We start from the raw sequence: 16622 nt of genomic DNA on the forward strand, positions 1-16622 counted from the left end.
CCTTTCATTACAGTGTAGGGCTATTTAAAAGACAGGAACATATCTTACATCCCAGATAGATGGTTCACAAAGATTCCATTTGGTCCCCAGACCATTCATGTTTCCCACTCTCAGTTAGACTCTTTCCTAATGCCATTACCCACTTCCTCTTCCCGCCCCAGGGCCACCTCGAGCAACCAGAGTAAGAAAACACAGGCATCAGCCACAGAAAACACTCTCTGTTGTCCTGGAAAGCATAGATTGCCTAGACTTTTGTTTTCAAAGCTGACTACACGGTTTCCTTTGGCAGAACTCCGAGGGTGGCAGAGTTCACACAGGACGTGTGCCCCTCCCACCAGTGGTCCTTGTGGTGGCCATGCCCTGGTTTCTTGGTACTCGCCTCTTTCTGGTTCACAAGAGCCATTTGCATCTTGACATAAAGGTGCTGAAGTTGCTGTGTGTCCCCTCAGGAGCAGTTGCATTATAAGGCTCATTTCCAGTGTAGAATGAAAACTTTGTCCTGTTAAAGGAATGGAAGCCCTTCCTGGGTAGCTCAGTTGGGTACAGTGTTGTCCCCATAGCCAAGGTTGCAGGGTTGATCCCTGGTCAGGACACATTGAGGAACCAACCAGTAAATGCATAAATAGGGTAAATGACTGAACAACAAATCAGTGTTTCTCTCTCTCTCTCTCTCTCTCTCTCTCTCTCTCTCTCTCTCTCTCTCTCTCTCTTTCCCTTCCCCTCCATTCCTCTCTCTTTAAATCTACACTAATAAAAGAGAAAAATGCTAATTGACCATACCTTCACTACACAGCCAATCAGTGAGTATGCAAATTAACCCAACAAAGATGACAGTTAATTTGCATACACTGAGGGAGGGAGGAGTGAAGACAGCATAGAAGAAAAAGGGAAGAAAAGTGGAAAGCAAGGCAGCTGCCAGAGGGAAAGTGGAGACGGGGCAGGGCGGGGTAGGGCAGGCAGCAGTGGTGGTAGGCAGCCACAATGGCGACAGTGGCAGAGGTGGCGGGCAGGGTGGGTGGCTGCTTTGCAGGAACCTTCCTGCAACGGGCTCCTAGTTTAATAATAATTAAAAAAAGAAATGGAAGACTTTCATGAGCAGATGGAGATTCCTAAAGAAGGAGCTTTAAAGTCTCACTCATCCTATGCTATGGCTGAATGGCTGGCCCTGCATGGGGGATGTACTGCGAAAACTTTCCCCCTGACAGACTTTTGGGGGACCATTGGGGCAGTATAGACCATCTACAGAAAAAAGGAAAAGACTAATGTGCATGTACACAGCACAATAAAAAAAATGCTTTAATATGACTAATCGGGTGTCTTTGGATTTCAGAGAACAGATTCGTCAAGGCCTTGAGGAACTCCAGAAGGTCCTGCCAGGAGGAGATACTTACATGCATGAAGGATTTCAAAGGGTAATTTTATAACAGTTTTCAACTCCAAACATAAAGTGTGACACGGAAACGTCAACCTAAGGATGGCTGATGATGAGGCACATGCATTGAGGGAACTGAATGACATCCAAAGAGAGTAAGAAACTTTCCCCATAAACTTATACGCTGATAACGCATCCAAAAGAACTGGGGTGATTTCCTTGCTCCTTCCCTGACACTGGTGGAAGGTTTGTTGGCTAATGCTTGGCGGACAGGAGTCACGCCACACACAAGTGCTCCCCATTCCCACTGTCACCTTTTCTACATGTTGCTTCAGTGATTGAGACAGAAATTCAGTGACTTCGATCTTGAAGAGAACAAGTCCTAGTCTATGAGAAGTAAGACATCAATCCATGTTCACAAGCATATTGGTTAAATGTCAAGGTAACTTTAGGTGAAGGTGATTCATTGATATCTGTGTGAAGTGTGGATGGATTACATGAAGAATCAAGACTGAGCCATGGCTGCATACCCAACACCAGAGCCCACTGCCCAATATATTGGATTTGGAGTAGCAAACAGTGGCTGTCTGTCTAATGGCTCTTTCATGTGTTTTCCAGGCCAGTGAGCAGATTTATTATGAAAACAGTCAAGGTAAGACTATCTTATAAACTACTATGATGACCTAGTTAACTTTTTTCTGGGTTTATTTCTGAAAAAGTGCCTCCGTAATTTCTTGTTTCAAAAGACAGATTTGATATTGCCTAGAATCCTTGGACACACACTTCATCACGAAGAAGGAATACTTAGAAAAATGACACATCCCGGGCCTAATGCTACTCTCCCGTTGATGTCAAGAAAAGTGATATGAAAGTAATTAGATCCCATTATGGGCCCCGGTCTGCCATGTGCGGGAACAGTTTTGCGTCTTGAATTCATTAAATTAGTAAATACTTGGATGGGTTAGTAAAGTCTTGGATTTTCACGTCAACTATAATTTTCATGTCTTCTCTGGGCTCCAAGCCCCTTCACCCCTTCATTACTGTGACTGGATATGGTGTTAAGATTAAGATACCAGTTCAGTTTGAAATTTGCTTTACTTAAATCTTTTCAAAAAGCAAAAATTTTACTTAATAGAGAGCCTAGCACATAGAACTAATGTTTATTATTATTATTAATATTATTATTTTGGCTAGTATTATGATTATTATAGTGTCTTTTATGAATAGCCTTTCTTTATCTGAGGAAAATCTCTTTTAAAAGATTCAATATTGCATTGGGTAATTTTCTCCTAGCCTGTAGAGATGTCCATTTCTGATTTCACTCTAAACTACAACAAATAAAACAGATCCAACATCAACACCAACATTTGTTAATATATTTCAACCATCAGCAATGTTACTAGATGCCTAACAATTACTGGAAAAACTCTAGTAGGTTTTGCCAACTGCTGTGATTCAATCAGCTTGTATTAAATCACGATGACTAGGACTCTTTGCGCAGCTCTTCAAGGGCTGTGCATGTGGTCAGCTACAGCCTGTGAGAAGGACTTCTGAACAGCCCAGGTGGTAGTTTATTCCCAGAAATAAGAGTCGTTGGAGTTATTCCTATCTCAGTCCAGAAACCATTTCACCAGATTTAGTCACTGGTTTAAGATAAGACTGAGAAATCCAGAAACAACGCATATTGCCCCTAGAGTCAGTCGCGGCACTCTTCTTCATGCTGGAATTGTTTCCAGTCCCGAAAGAGAAGTTGTTGATTCTCCAGATATTGACCTTGGGTGGTTGAGCTTAGAAGAGCCAGCCTCTCAGGGCTGAGAGAGGGTTCCCTCGGTGTGGCAGGATGAACTGAGCGGGTCTGTGTTGTGTTGAGCAGGATACAGGACAGCCAGCGTCATCATTGCTCTGACTGATGGAGAACTCCATGAAGATCTCTTTTACTATTCAGAGAGGGAGGTAAGCAATGGTCCGGCCTGTGTCTGCCTAAACAGACATGGAAAAGGGCCTCTTCCTTCTGAGATGGGCTGCACTCTTTCTACTTGGCAAAATGATAGTTACCCTTGATTTTTTTTTAAAAAAAATCCACACTCCTGGATAAAATAGTGTATTATATTATACATTAAAAAATAATAATTTATTTTTTAAAGTGAATCTTTATGTCTTATACATGGTAGATATTTTTTCCTCTTTAAAATATTTCTATATTGCTCTATGTTGGGGGAGGGGTAAAATATATCTAGCATGCTTTTATTGGAAGCACTATATTGATTTAGCAGTTTTGAAACACTATCCTTTTAAGCAAAAACTTTTTTTTCCTGAAATTTCCCCCATATTTTCTACTAAAAACAGGAGGGGAAAGAATTACTTGACATATGTAAGAGCCAATCTTGGCAGAATGGGTTAGTCTGTGAGAGTCTCACTCTAAGAACCAAAGTTGAATATTAATCGAAGGCAAAGTAAATTATAATCTCTCCTTTGATAATTTGTTTTCCTTTTCTTTGTGTTCTCATAAAATACTCCTCACGAATGCTCTTTAAATGAAACTTTCAGTTTGCATCAAGAGATTCAGAAAAGGGAATTTACTCAAAAATTAAAAAGTAGTCATTTATATTTAAGAAAGCCTGTTCTTTCAAGTAATAGATGTGAGAGCTATATGTATAAGTGGCCCAAAGAAACCAGTTAACCGTGGGAATGTATTAAAGCCTCCTTAGTGACAAAGCCTTATTTAGGCCAAGTTAGAAAAAAACACAATTAGACAGTGAGGGAGGGTGGTTCTGGCTCCCAGAGAAGAGTTAATTAGAACATTACACTTACCTCAAGCTCTTGACTACTATATAATTTAAATTCAGCTTCCTTAGCAAGCAAGAAGTATATATTCATCCATTCATTCATTCATTCATTCACTCAGTGTTAAGTGAGACAGTAGCTGCTCTCATGGGCCTTACCATGTAATCATCAGTCCAGCTTATTGAAGCCTCTGTGGGCAATGGGCATGATCAAATTATGTAGGTGAACACATTACTCACCTGCAATGGGAAACACAACGGGATAATTCACAATGAGAAACACACAGTAAATATGACAGGCACTCCCTGAGCATGTGGGAATAGATATAATTTCTATTCTTTAAAATCGACACTATGTAATGGGAATGCAGGATGTCTTATCTGAGTGCCAAACAACAGTCACATGAAGTAAAAACCCTAATAAGGAAATAACTGAATATAAAATAAATGATAGTTGTCAGATGATTAAAATAGGGGTTAGAAAAGAATTTGAGGTATGGCCCATACAAACTTGGAAAAATAGTTGGAGTGCCAATACCAATAGAAAGGGGGTTTCTGAAAACGTAAGATAAAACTCAAGCTCTATAACGCAAATGAACCTTTCCATTTTTGATAATTCTATATAAAGTCCAACTGGAGGAAAAGAGGCTTAGAAGTTGTTGCAGATAAGACTGGGGCTAGACTGTGTCTAAAAGTTTATTTTATCCTGAAAGCCTCAAGAAATATTTCTAACATGGAGGAAAAAAATACATGTTTTTTTTTATAGTCACAAGTGGGTTTGCATACTAACAGAGTAGGGAAAAGAACACAATTCAAATCAATATGCACATATTGAGCACCTACTATATCTTTACTATCGATTCTTTATTAAGCACCTACTTTATATACCAAGGATTTCCAATTATTGTTTTCTGTTCTGAAACGTAGAACGACTTTGAAATTCATTATCAGAGCCTTTCACAAATCAAATATTAAAACAAAGCCAAAACCTGGATGTTGTTTTTTATGTTGCCTTCTCAATAAAAAAGGTCAAGGGTTCACCTACTCAAATATGGACCATAATTACCATACCATGAAACCAGTGTGTTCTATGGCAATGCAAATGGCTTTATTTCGAAAGGGGACTGACATTTATGAGCATCTGCATCCTCCTACCTTGCGTGAGGAGCTCTGCACTTTTTATCTCATTTAATCCCCATCACACTTTCTAGAGCAAAGCCAAGTGTCAAACCCAGGTAGATCAGGTTCCAAAGACCACATCCTTTCCATTCTACCATGCTGCCATCACAGAGGAAGAAAAAGTATGCCAAAAATAACTCATCAGAGAAGTAAATAAAACAATCATTTCCCCAGATTATTTCATATGACTTACCCTAGCCTACAGTTTCCTTTTCCTCTCCTTGTCTTTCAAAGACTCTATTTATGTGGCTCTTTCTCACCACTTCCCATTAGACTAATCACTTCCCTCGAGTGGGATGTCCATTGGAGTATAAGCTCTTTGAGGTCAGGGATTATCTTATCCACTGTGGTATCTGACATATAGTAAGTAGGTGCTCAGTAAATGCCTGATCGTTGCAGTTAGTCTGGCTAGTCCAAAAGGAGTATGTTTGCCTCTTCTTCTCTCTCTAATATCTTTACTCTCATTGCCCCAGGCTAACAGATCCAGAGACCTTGGTGCTATTGTTTACTGTGTCGGGGTAAAGGATTTCAACGAAACACAGGTATGCTCTTGCTTTTCCTCCAATTTGGGAGGGTACCAAGTTTGTGAATGATTCAGTGCAGAGGGTGCAGCAGCAGCATAAACAGCCCTTAGATGGAGTATTTTTCCAGAAATGCTAATAAGCAAGGAGGGAATTGCTGGATGAGTAAGGAATGGAAAGCCATTTGCTGATGTATGTGGGGGCCTCTAACACAGACCATCCAGATAGCATCTTTCTTGGTAGATGCTAAACAGCCAAGGTGTCAAAAGGTGGGAAACTTGTTGTTGCTGTTTTTATTTAATGTCATGAATCTTTTTTTTAATGGAAAACATCCCTTTCTTCCTTTAAATATACAGTATATTTCCAATACAAAAAAAAGGGGGGAGGGGGAGTAATTAGCAAGTGGGCAAAAAAAATGTATATATAAGCAAATTGAGAAAATTTGCTAACAACCTAAGTGAACGTTACTCAGTGTAGTTTGTAATTTTTGTTTTGTTTTGTTTTGTTTTAATAACATGGGACAGCACTCATGATATGTTGTTAAGTAAATAAATTAGGATTGCAGAATATCGGGAGTAGTATGAAGCCAGCATTTAAATAGATATGTGTATATTGCCTAGAAAACCTATGAAAGGTAATATACGTCAAATGAACAATAATAGAAATGTGATAGATGGAAGGATGAGTGGATAAGTACATGGATTATAAGTAACTTTTTATAAATGTATTTTAACTAGCCTGGGTTTTCTGAAATTTCCCAATGACACTGTGGTGCTTGTGCCATCAGTAAACACCCTGGTACCCACCGACTGTGACCGTGGCCATTGCAGGAATGTGCGAAGATGGGGCGGGGCTAGTAAAGCTCACAGAGCAGCTTTTCCTTTCTCCAGTCCTCAGCTCCTTAAAGCAGGAGCAGCCAAACCATGGCCGGGGTCCTCACCTCACGGAGCAGGTTGTGTGAAGAAGGCCCATTCGCTGGCCTTCCCCAACACCAAAGCTTGAATTTATTTTTAAAGTTGCTTGGAAAGGAAATAAGTTGGTTTGGTTCGAACATAGTTGCCAACAGAAATGTGGGTGATTGGGAGAAAAATGAGCCAACAGCCTGCCCCCAAATCCATAAATACACCAACCCAGGCCAAATGTTCACCTAGCGGGGCAGTCTTACCTCAGCTCCCAAGGAAAGAAGTATTACAACAAATGTAAGAGCTGGCGCCAACCCCCCAGGCTTGCTCCAGAGAGGCCTCTGGTAAACTCATTATTACGGAGGGCTTTTCAGTGAGGCCCCTGAGCCCAGTCAAAGCCTCGAGTTCCTCTGGTTCTAAAAGTAGATGGAGTCCCCTAAACCCAGTGGCTTTCCTGCGTTCTCCATATGTGTTTGTGTTTGTTCTCAGCTGGCCCGGATTGCGGACAGTAAGGATCACGTATTTCCTGTAAATGACGGCTTTCAGGCTCTGCAAGGCATCATCAACTCAGTGAGTAGAGAGCCTCCTTTGAGACTGGACATTCGAGCCCCTTCTTCTCCTGATCTGTTGTAAATACCCCAATCCCATCCTTCCGAGGCTGGCGTTTTCCTGCTTGAGAGAACATTCCTTTGCATCTTTGTATCTGTCATATCCCACTTCTGCCTCCTGCCTTCCACTCCTGTTTCTTTCTTCGTTCTCTGTGCCAGTTCTACCCTACAATGGGAAATTCGACATGGAGGGGAACCCTGCTCTGGCAGTCGGGGACCCAGGCTGCCCCCGGACTGTGGCTAACAGTGCGCAGTTACAGGCCTATTTTCCCAGCCACAAGTGAACTGACCACCAGGGGGCAGCTCCTGCGTTGAGCATCTTTCCCTGGTGGTCAATGTGCAACATAGCGTCTGGCCAAGCAGTAGTTCTGGTTGTTCCACCACTCAGTTGCTAGGCTTTTATTCTATAGGATCACCTGAGAATCTTGTTTACGATACTCACTCCCAGGCCCCATTCCAAAGGACTTCTTTTGTAGTGAGTATAGGATGGAGCCTGGAATCTGCATCTTTTGAATCTGCACTCTTTAATAAATGTGTCAAATGTACTTTCAGAACACTGATACATGAGACCTTAAGTTTCAGATTTGTGAAAAATAATATCTCCTCCGACTGGGTATTTCTATCTTAAGTATGCACATATGACAATCGTCTTCTTCCAGATGTGTTTGTTTGCAAGGAACAGAAACTCACTCAAACTTTCTTAACCAGAAAGTGGAAAAAATTGAAAGAATAAGAAAGTATCAGTTACAGCCCAAACCGGTTTGGCTCAGTGGTAGAGCGTCGGTCTGCAGACTGAAGGGTCCTGGGTTCGATTCCGGTCAGGGGCGTGTGCCTTCGTTGCGGGCACATCCCCGGTGGGGTGGGGGGTGGTGCAAGAGGCAGCTGGTCGATGTTTCTCCCTCGACGTTTCTAGCTCTCTAGCTCTCCCCCTTCCTCTCTGTAAAAGAATCAATAAAATATATATATATATTTTTAAAAAGTATCAGTTACAATTATGGATCCCCAGGAGAGGGGCCCCTGCTATAAATAATATCTGGGGTCAGGGTGGCATCCTTGACAATATAAACAATAAGAACTGCAATAACCATATAAAACAACATCCAAATGGTGCAAGACAGGATTAACAGCGGGATTTGGGTCTGACCATGAATCCTTGGGAAGCTCAGAGGTGGGTGATACTGGGCTGGAGCCTTCATGAGAAAGTGGGGCAGACGTGAGCCTCTGAACCACCGAGAAGGGGAGATGGTAGCACCAGAGAAGAGATGACATGACTTCAGCCCAGAGCAAAGCATTTTCCAAGGACAATAATAATGCCTGTCTGTCTAGTGGGAGAGTATGAGTAAAGGAGTCAGGAGCGATGGGACATAAGCCCAGACATTGGGTTGAAACTAGATTGACAAGAGCCTTGAAGAGGCTTTAACTTAAACTTAGAGGGTGTAAGAACTGAAACATTGTGAATGTCTAACCAGTGATGTTTAAGAGAATCTGATGGCAGTGTGTAGCTAGATGGGAGCCTGGGGACAGCCAGAGGCAGGAGCTCTCTCATAAGGCTCCTGCAGAAGTCCTGCCCCCAGATGGCTGGGTTCTGAACAGGGACATGTGTCTACCTCACTCAAGAATTAGTTCCTCCCCAAGAACTTTGGATTATTTTTATTACATAATAAAAATTATAATTTTTATTTGCATAAATCACTGTCATCCTTAAATATTTCAACCTAACAACTCAACCCAAGCTCAACTTGAGCCAGGCTCTTTATAAAGCTCTCCTCGCCCCCGAATGGAAATGATGCCAACTTTTAGCAAAAAAATGTCTCCCCAAAAAGGGAAAGAGAATAATAATTTGAGACTCCAAACTTTTAGCTGAATGATAGCATTCTTAGGGGCTTTTATCTGGGAGTTATGATAGTGGTTTCGTTCCTTCCAATACGTGAAACCTGTACTTATGGTGGTTGCTAATTTGTTTGCTTGGACAGAGAAACAGGGACAAGCGCAGCAGGGCTCATCTTTCTCAAGTCAGACAGAAATAATTATGGCCTAAAAGTTGGCTATTTTTGCGAATTAGGTTCATTTATCCTTGTGGGTACTGAAAAGAACGTTCTCGTTTTCCCGCCCATCTAAAGCTTCTAGTGCAGCTTGTGCCCATGGATTTTGCTTGGTGGCTGCTTGTTTTCTCATAATAAAATGGGAATGGGCTTCATTATCCAAAATAAGAGTGCAGGGCAGCTTGCAATAAGCTCAAGTGGTTTGTAAAGGTCGCTGCCCATAATGACCTTGTTTTTAAGAAGCAGGGGCTAGTATTTATTTATTCATCAAGTACTTATTGCAAACCTCTTATGGTGGACTCTGGCCATTCAATTAAAAGTAAAGCAGACAGAGAAACTCTACCCTAGTGCAGCTTAACATCAAGACTGTAGATTCTAAAGGGAGGGACACATAAAAACAAGCAAATCAACATGTATAATTAAAATTGTAATAAGAAATAACATACTATAGTTCTGAAATTAAGAGTAAAGGGGGTGACAAAGAATTCAGGTTCTTTTGAAGAGATGACTTGAAGGATGAAATGGAACTATTCATTGAAGAGCATGGATAGAATCTTCTTGGCAGAGCAAAGCCCTAAAATGTAAGAAAGGCAGTACTTACGGTGAATGGCCAAAGATGAAGTGAAGAAGCAATATGAGGCTAAATCATAGGGAGCCTTGAAGACCACGGATATTTTACTGTAGGGATTGTGGGAAACTGTAGTCAGACACAGTCTGACAATAGAACAGTCACACTTGAAATCAAGGCTCTCAGAGAACATGAGATATCCATATCCCCTTTAGATAACAAATAAATAAACACCATAAAGAAGAAGAAAAATCATTAGAATTTATTGAGCATCTTCTGTGCACCAACTCCTCTGCTAGGCACTTCAAAAACCCTTCTCTGAAGAAGGATTCATTATCCCTAGTTTGCAGGTGAGGAAACTGAGATGCAAGCAAGTTGGATAAATTGCTCCAAGTCTGCCTGCTCATGATGATAGAATGGGAAATTTGAACCCATAGCTGCAGAGATTTTACTCTTTCCACTTGGGCTATGAATGTCTGAGGGGATGGAAAATTGCCACTGAATCCCAGAGCCTGGATTCATCAAGTCCCGCATTCTCTGCTTCCTCAGTCTGACCCTTGTTTGGTCTTTTTGCTGTTCCTCAACCCTATCTACTTGAAAGGGGAAGTCCTAGTGTGTCAGATTTGTATTATGTGTTAGTTTCCAAGTGCTCTCACCTGTTTTTCATTTTAGTCTCATTGGTGGAACGTAGGGAAAGACAGAAAGAAATCAACAGCTGTAGATAACTGATTTGGGAGCCAAATACTGTTCTTTCATCCCATTTAATTTAATTTAATATCATTTAAAAATCATAACAACCTTGCGAAGGAAATACTCTTATTCCCATATTATAGGTGAAGGAACTGAAGCTCGAACATCCTACTCAAGGGCATATAGCTCTAATGGGGAAGGGGGGTTGAAACTCAATTCCATGACCCAAGAGTCTATGCCCTCTCCCACCTCATTTCCTTAGGAAGGTAAAAATAAGAAATGCCACCATTTTTTGAGTTTTCATGTGCTAAACACCATGCAAATAATTTTATACTATCATCAGATTCTCATGACCATGATTTAATGTAGATATTGTTACCCCCTCTAGAGAAGCAGACAGTCTAAAGAACAGAGAGATTAGCTAACTAACTTGTCCAAGGCCACACATCCATGGGCTGTGATCTGTATCAAACACAGCTCTGTCTCTATGGTCATGAGGAAAATGACCACAGGACACTTCTGATAATGTGGCCAGGCCGGGAAGCAGCCCACGTCAGAGAAGGAGACACTGACAACCAAGATCGTGAAATGGCTTGATTCAGTTCACCCCATTACAGCAGACGCAAGACCAGAACCCACGTGGTCTACGGGCATGGGTGGGAGAGCCCCTTGCCTTTAACTGCTCGGTGGAGTCGTGGAGAGCATCTCTGAAAATCCCAGGGTTTTTCAGAGATGCTGTCCCCAACACACTTGATCAGGGTTCTACCTGTGAGGACTATACTCCTACTTGCTTTTGCAGAATCTGGTTGGTAAACTTACAAGACAAAATGTGGTTGGTTGGCAGATGGCAGCCCTTTAAGCCAGGAAGACTGGGAAAGGAAGAAGCTATTCCTGTTACTGTGGCTTCTTCAGGGAAATTCCAGGGACCACAACTGGTACATGCAGGGCCAGCCATGGAGTGAAAGTCTGTCTAACCAGGCTCCAGGTCTTGGTTTGCTTTATCAAAAGTGCCGCAGGCAGGGAAACAGGAACCTGCCTGAAAGCTGGGCTCAGATAACGCTGAAATGGTCCGCAATTTTGAATCCCAGCCCTTGGCCTTGACTGAGAGGCCAGCTTCTGCTCCCAGCTGTCCCCACTTAGTGTGCAATTGAGGGCAGTGCCTGGAACCACGCGCGCTGTCCATGAGAAGAAAAAAAAACAGCTCCTGGCACCACGCCACCTCCATCTAGGAGCATTTCCCTGGAATAAATATTTGAGCTTGCATCAGGCTTCCTATTAATGAGAGGGTGAGTCAGTGCACAGCGCTTCCTGCATGTTCGGTCAAGTATTGAGCAAACGACTGTATTTGCAAGAATTTCTTGCAAGTTTTGGCATGAACATCCTTGTTAACGAAGAAGCTGTGAGATCAGCAAATTTGAGGAGCAGATCTAGTCCATGGTGTATATGTATTTGTTTTATTTATAAAACCATACCCTTTGCTGACTTCCCCCTTCCGCACAGGGGAATGTGAAAGAAGTGTAGCCCCTAATATGGTCCGGGTCCTAGCAAAGCCGTGACAAAAGGCAAAGCCCATCTTCAGGCCTTCCCTCCCACTTACTCTTCCAAGATCCCACTCAGAACTGCTCCGGGCTTCCCTCCAATCACAGTTTAGCAATTCACACAGTCCCGGAAAGTACCTGTCTTTACAGAACTAAGCCTCTTTCCTGCCTCCAGCAGCCCCAGTTGAAACCACTTGCCTGGCTCGTGGGTCTTTTTCGTGCTCTGTGCTGCTCCTCTGGGTCAGTGGTAAATTGTGTGATGACAGAGACTGACCCATTTGTCCTATTTCCCATGGTGTCCAAGGTCGTGCTGTGCTTATTTATTCATTTACAGCAGCCCGGGGGGTTGCATGCCCTTCGCCACCTACACTGCATGATGAGGCGGCATGTGTGTGGCTCTGTGTCATATAAAATCATCCGTCCTTCCTCCTTCCTCTCTTCCAAGGCCATGTCTATAAAAGATGGTATTTTGGACTCCCTGCCCTGTGCCCGGACACAGAAAGAGAATCAACTATAGTTTCTATAGTGAGCAGAATATCTGTTTTAAAAAGTATTTACCCCAGAAGTCATTAATTAGGCTCTGACTTTGCACGCATTTAGGCCAGTCATTTCAACTAAGCTATTATTTCCATTTGGCTTATTAATGAATCCAACTGTAATAAAAATAATAGCAGGAAGAGGCTACAAAGATCGCAGAGAGCCATGCTCAGTTAATCCTCAGCACCCAACCCCACCAACTCCCCCAGCTCTACCTCCTGTATCGAGGAATCTGTTAAGATCTATTACAAAAACAACAGCAGAATTTAGAACAAAATCCAGTGAAACACTCCCTGCAGAGGTCATTTCTCAAGGAGAACCACTGCCTTCGCCAATATTCAGGTCAACAAGCTCATCTTACCAAATAAACTACGTTTTGAAGTTCACAGTTATCTGAGCAGTTCCTTCTGAAAACAAGAGAGGAAAGTGATTTCCTGGGGAAAAAAATAAAAGGATTTCCTCCGCTTCAGAACCTTGTTTGTCCTATACTCCTTCCGAGTGAAATTAACAAGAAGAGGAGCATTTATTTCAGTGAGCTGGGTGCTCCCACCCAGACAGAAACTTTTGCTTTATTGTCAAAATTCAGTAAAACCTTCCAAATGTTTCTTGCATGTTAGAGTATTTAGTTGGTATAATGTAAGTATATATAAAGTCATATATGAATCCCAGAAAGATGTGTACATAATAGTACATTTTTATTTTATTAATAGTAATGTAGAAAAGACATGGATCTGGGATAATTTCCATAGTTGATAATAAGTGTGATTGGTTTAAATTATGGAGTGGAATTTAGTTAGGAAAGGTGATTTCTCTCTCTCTCTCTCTCTCTCTTTTTTTTTCCATTTCATTAGAAATCAGATACAGTAAGTCCTCAATATTGTAAATAGGTTCTTAGAACTGCAGTGAAATTACATTACTGAAATCAATTTTACCATAGCTTAGCTGATATAAACAAGAATTTTTAGAGCATCTCAAACATAAATGACGTTAAGTGAATCGATGTTATTAGAGGATCTGCTGTAGTTTCAAAATTCGTGGGGGAAACATTGACAGTCCTGAAGGCTTGGAGGAGCTGATTGTGTATTCCATGGTTCCTGACTTTTTAAACTAAAAGCAATGCTCTCCAGGCCTATCCAATGTGCATTCTGCCTTCAGCTGTAATAGTGCATGTGGTCTTTCTGTGGGAGCCTGAGCCTCGCCCCCTACACACAGACCTCTACATGTTTTTCCAGTAAAGGCATAAGGGCTTTTACAAAGCAGGCCAATCTAGATCTTAGACATGGAGATATGATACACCCACTGTGTTAAAATAGGTACCCTGAGAAAATGGTCCCCAAAGAGGGTGGTGTGTAATAAGAAGGAGGAGGTGTTAAAAGATGAGGAATAAGACCCTAAGATTCTAACTGCAGGGAAGAAGGAAGACCAGTACATAATATGCTAGAATGCCAGTTACTGAAGTCATGCAGAAATTGTCCCAGTTATTCAATAAATATTTATTTTTTGAAAGTGCCTACTATGTGCCATGTAATGCATTGTGGATATAGAGGTGGGTAAAAACAAGTCCAATCCTTGCCCTCATAGAGTTTATAGTCTAAAGAGGAAGATAGACAATGAACAAACAATCCAAAAGTAATTAGGTAATTACAAACCAAGACAAGTCCTCTGAAGGATGGTAATGTATATTAAAATATTGGATGCAGAAACATTTCACTGGTAAAATCATTATGACTTAGATGGCAAAATCCACATTGGACAGAGAGAGTGAAATTAAGGAAAATTGCTAGGTTTTATCTTAAAAAAGTAGACAGATGGATTTGGTCAATAGTTAACCACCTGTGGACTAGCATGTCCCAAGCCCCGGACATCTTAAAAGCAGATCAGATTGTGCCTTTAACACCAAATAAGACACTAAGGAACATGCTCTGAAAGATGTGTGGAAGCAATGAATGAATAAAATAGGCTGGTCTTTTATACTCAAACACACACACACACACACACACACACACACACACACACACTATCAGAAAATGGCCAAGTAAATGAAAATTGCTTGGATATTAGGGAAGGAGGCAGAGCAATTAGGAAAAAAATTTAGGTGTGCCTATGGCAAAGGAGGTGTTCCTAATACTCTATGCAACATTTATAATCCTTTAAGGATTCTTGCAAAATCTCTGTATAAACTGAGAATTTTATGAAAAAGGACGTTGGGTTTTAGAGTCCAAAAAATGAACTCTTATATACAACCTGCACTGGTCCACAATGGATTTCACTTTAAATATACTGAGTAGCTTTTATTATTTGGCAAAGCTCTGCCGCCTCTTTTACTCTGCCAGCAATCTAATGAGATGTGCAAAAGTAACTATACCAGTAGCAACACATCCAAGTTATATAGTTCTTTATGGATTTTAAACATGTTTCCCCATATAGCTTCTTTTTGAAATCTTTCCAAAAGTAGGAAAGTATTATTAGCCATTCTTGTTTGTGTGTGTGTGTGTGTGTGTGTGTGTGTGTGTGTGTGTGTTTGTTTTCGGGTTGTTTTTTAGTTTTTTTGTTTGTTTGTTTTTGGGGGGGGTCAGGAAATTAAGCCTGAGGCCAGTGTTGGGTAATGAGATGTAATCATCTATGAGCTACCATCTTGGCCCAACAGTAATAGTGGTGGTGATTAGAAAAGTAATAACAGATATTATGGTTTGAAAACCAAATATATGGGGTTGACAAAAGGTGATTTTCAGTTTAATAAATAATCATATAAGAATAAACTCTGTTTCACATACTCACAACTGTAAACCTGCTTTTATTTGTTAAACATTCTCCTAAGTGCTTTACTAAGGATGTTCTGAAGACATTTCTTGGTGAATTTTTTTACATGAAGGGTACATTATGGCTGGTAGCCCAACTCTTGTGAATAGCTATGGATTCACACCTATTTGTTCTGTCCTTAAAATGCTTGTTATATTTTCTTGAATTTCACTCTCTTCTTCACCCTCCAATCCAATATGAGTTTTGTCACCTAAGTCCAACTGACTTTACAAACTAAATATCTCTCCTTTCATGCTTGTTATTTTGCCATCATTCGGGTCAGTGTTTTTCTTATCCCCATTTTATAACAGAGGAAACTGGGATTCAAAGTTTCAATAACTTTTCCAAGTCCACAGGCAAGTACGGGGTGGAGCTTGGGGCCCAATAATAGCAGCTGCCATTAGTTGAGGACTTATCTGATTTCAGGCCCTGTGCTATGGGCTTTATCTATGTTATCTCATTCAATCTTGCCAACTCTACAAACTTATGCAATAGGTACTGTTCTTATCCCACTTCTACAATTGAGGACCCAGAGACTCAGAGAGGTTATGCAGCTTGCCCAAGGCCACACTGTTCATGAATGAGCTGCCCAAGCAATTTGATTTTAGATTCTAAGCTGTTACTCAGTATGTGAAATTGCTCCCCAAAATTGGGGTTCAGGAGAGTTAAAGGGTTTGTCAAGGACCATAGGAAGGGTAAGTCCAGGACCAGGACCTAACCCCTCACATGGATTATGTTTGAGGCATGTAGTGGTCTTACCCCGTCTCCATGACAGGCCAATTATACCATCAGCTGTGACATCACCACGACTCTATGAGAGGCCCTCCAGCTCCATCTAGTGATTTCACTCCAGTGATTCCCCAGTGCTGTGTCCACACCTCTTCCATGGCTACTACTGTGCTGAGGGGGGACGGATCCTTCGCCTTCCCATCCTCATCTCGACTCCAGCCCCTACACTGATTTGCTGTGTAGGGGAAGCTCAGGCAGAGTGTTTACTGTGCAGTCTGGGCTGCTAATAAACAAGGAAACCCCCCAAATCTACCCAATGCTATTGTGACTGCCTACCTTTTGAAACCAGACATT

General features: G+C 41.5%; 1 protein-coding gene across 1 annotated transcript in view; it reads left to right on the plus strand.

Annotated features, from left to right (window-relative positions):
* ANTXR1 (ANTXR cell adhesion molecule 1) overlaps positions 1-16622 on the plus strand; it is a 206561-nt gene that overhangs the window by 51042 nt on the left and 138897 nt on the right. The window contains exons 4-8 of the mRNA XM_036435582.2: positions 1331-1412; positions 1991-2024; positions 3246-3325; positions 5808-5876; positions 7247-7327. Of these exons, the coding sequence (XP_036291475.1) occupies positions 1331-1412; positions 1991-2024; positions 3246-3325; positions 5808-5876; positions 7247-7327 (346 nt within the window). The remainder of the gene's footprint in view (positions 1-1330; positions 1413-1990; positions 2025-3245; positions 3326-5807; positions 5877-7246; positions 7328-16622) is intronic.

This window comes from Pipistrellus kuhlii, unplaced genomic scaffold (genome assembly GCF_014108245.1).
Source record: "Pipistrellus kuhlii isolate mPipKuh1 unplaced genomic scaffold, mPipKuh1.p scaffold_m20_p_13, whole genome shotgun sequence".
NCBI classification, from domain to species: Eukaryota; Metazoa; Chordata; class Mammalia; order Chiroptera; family Vespertilionidae; genus Pipistrellus; species Pipistrellus kuhlii.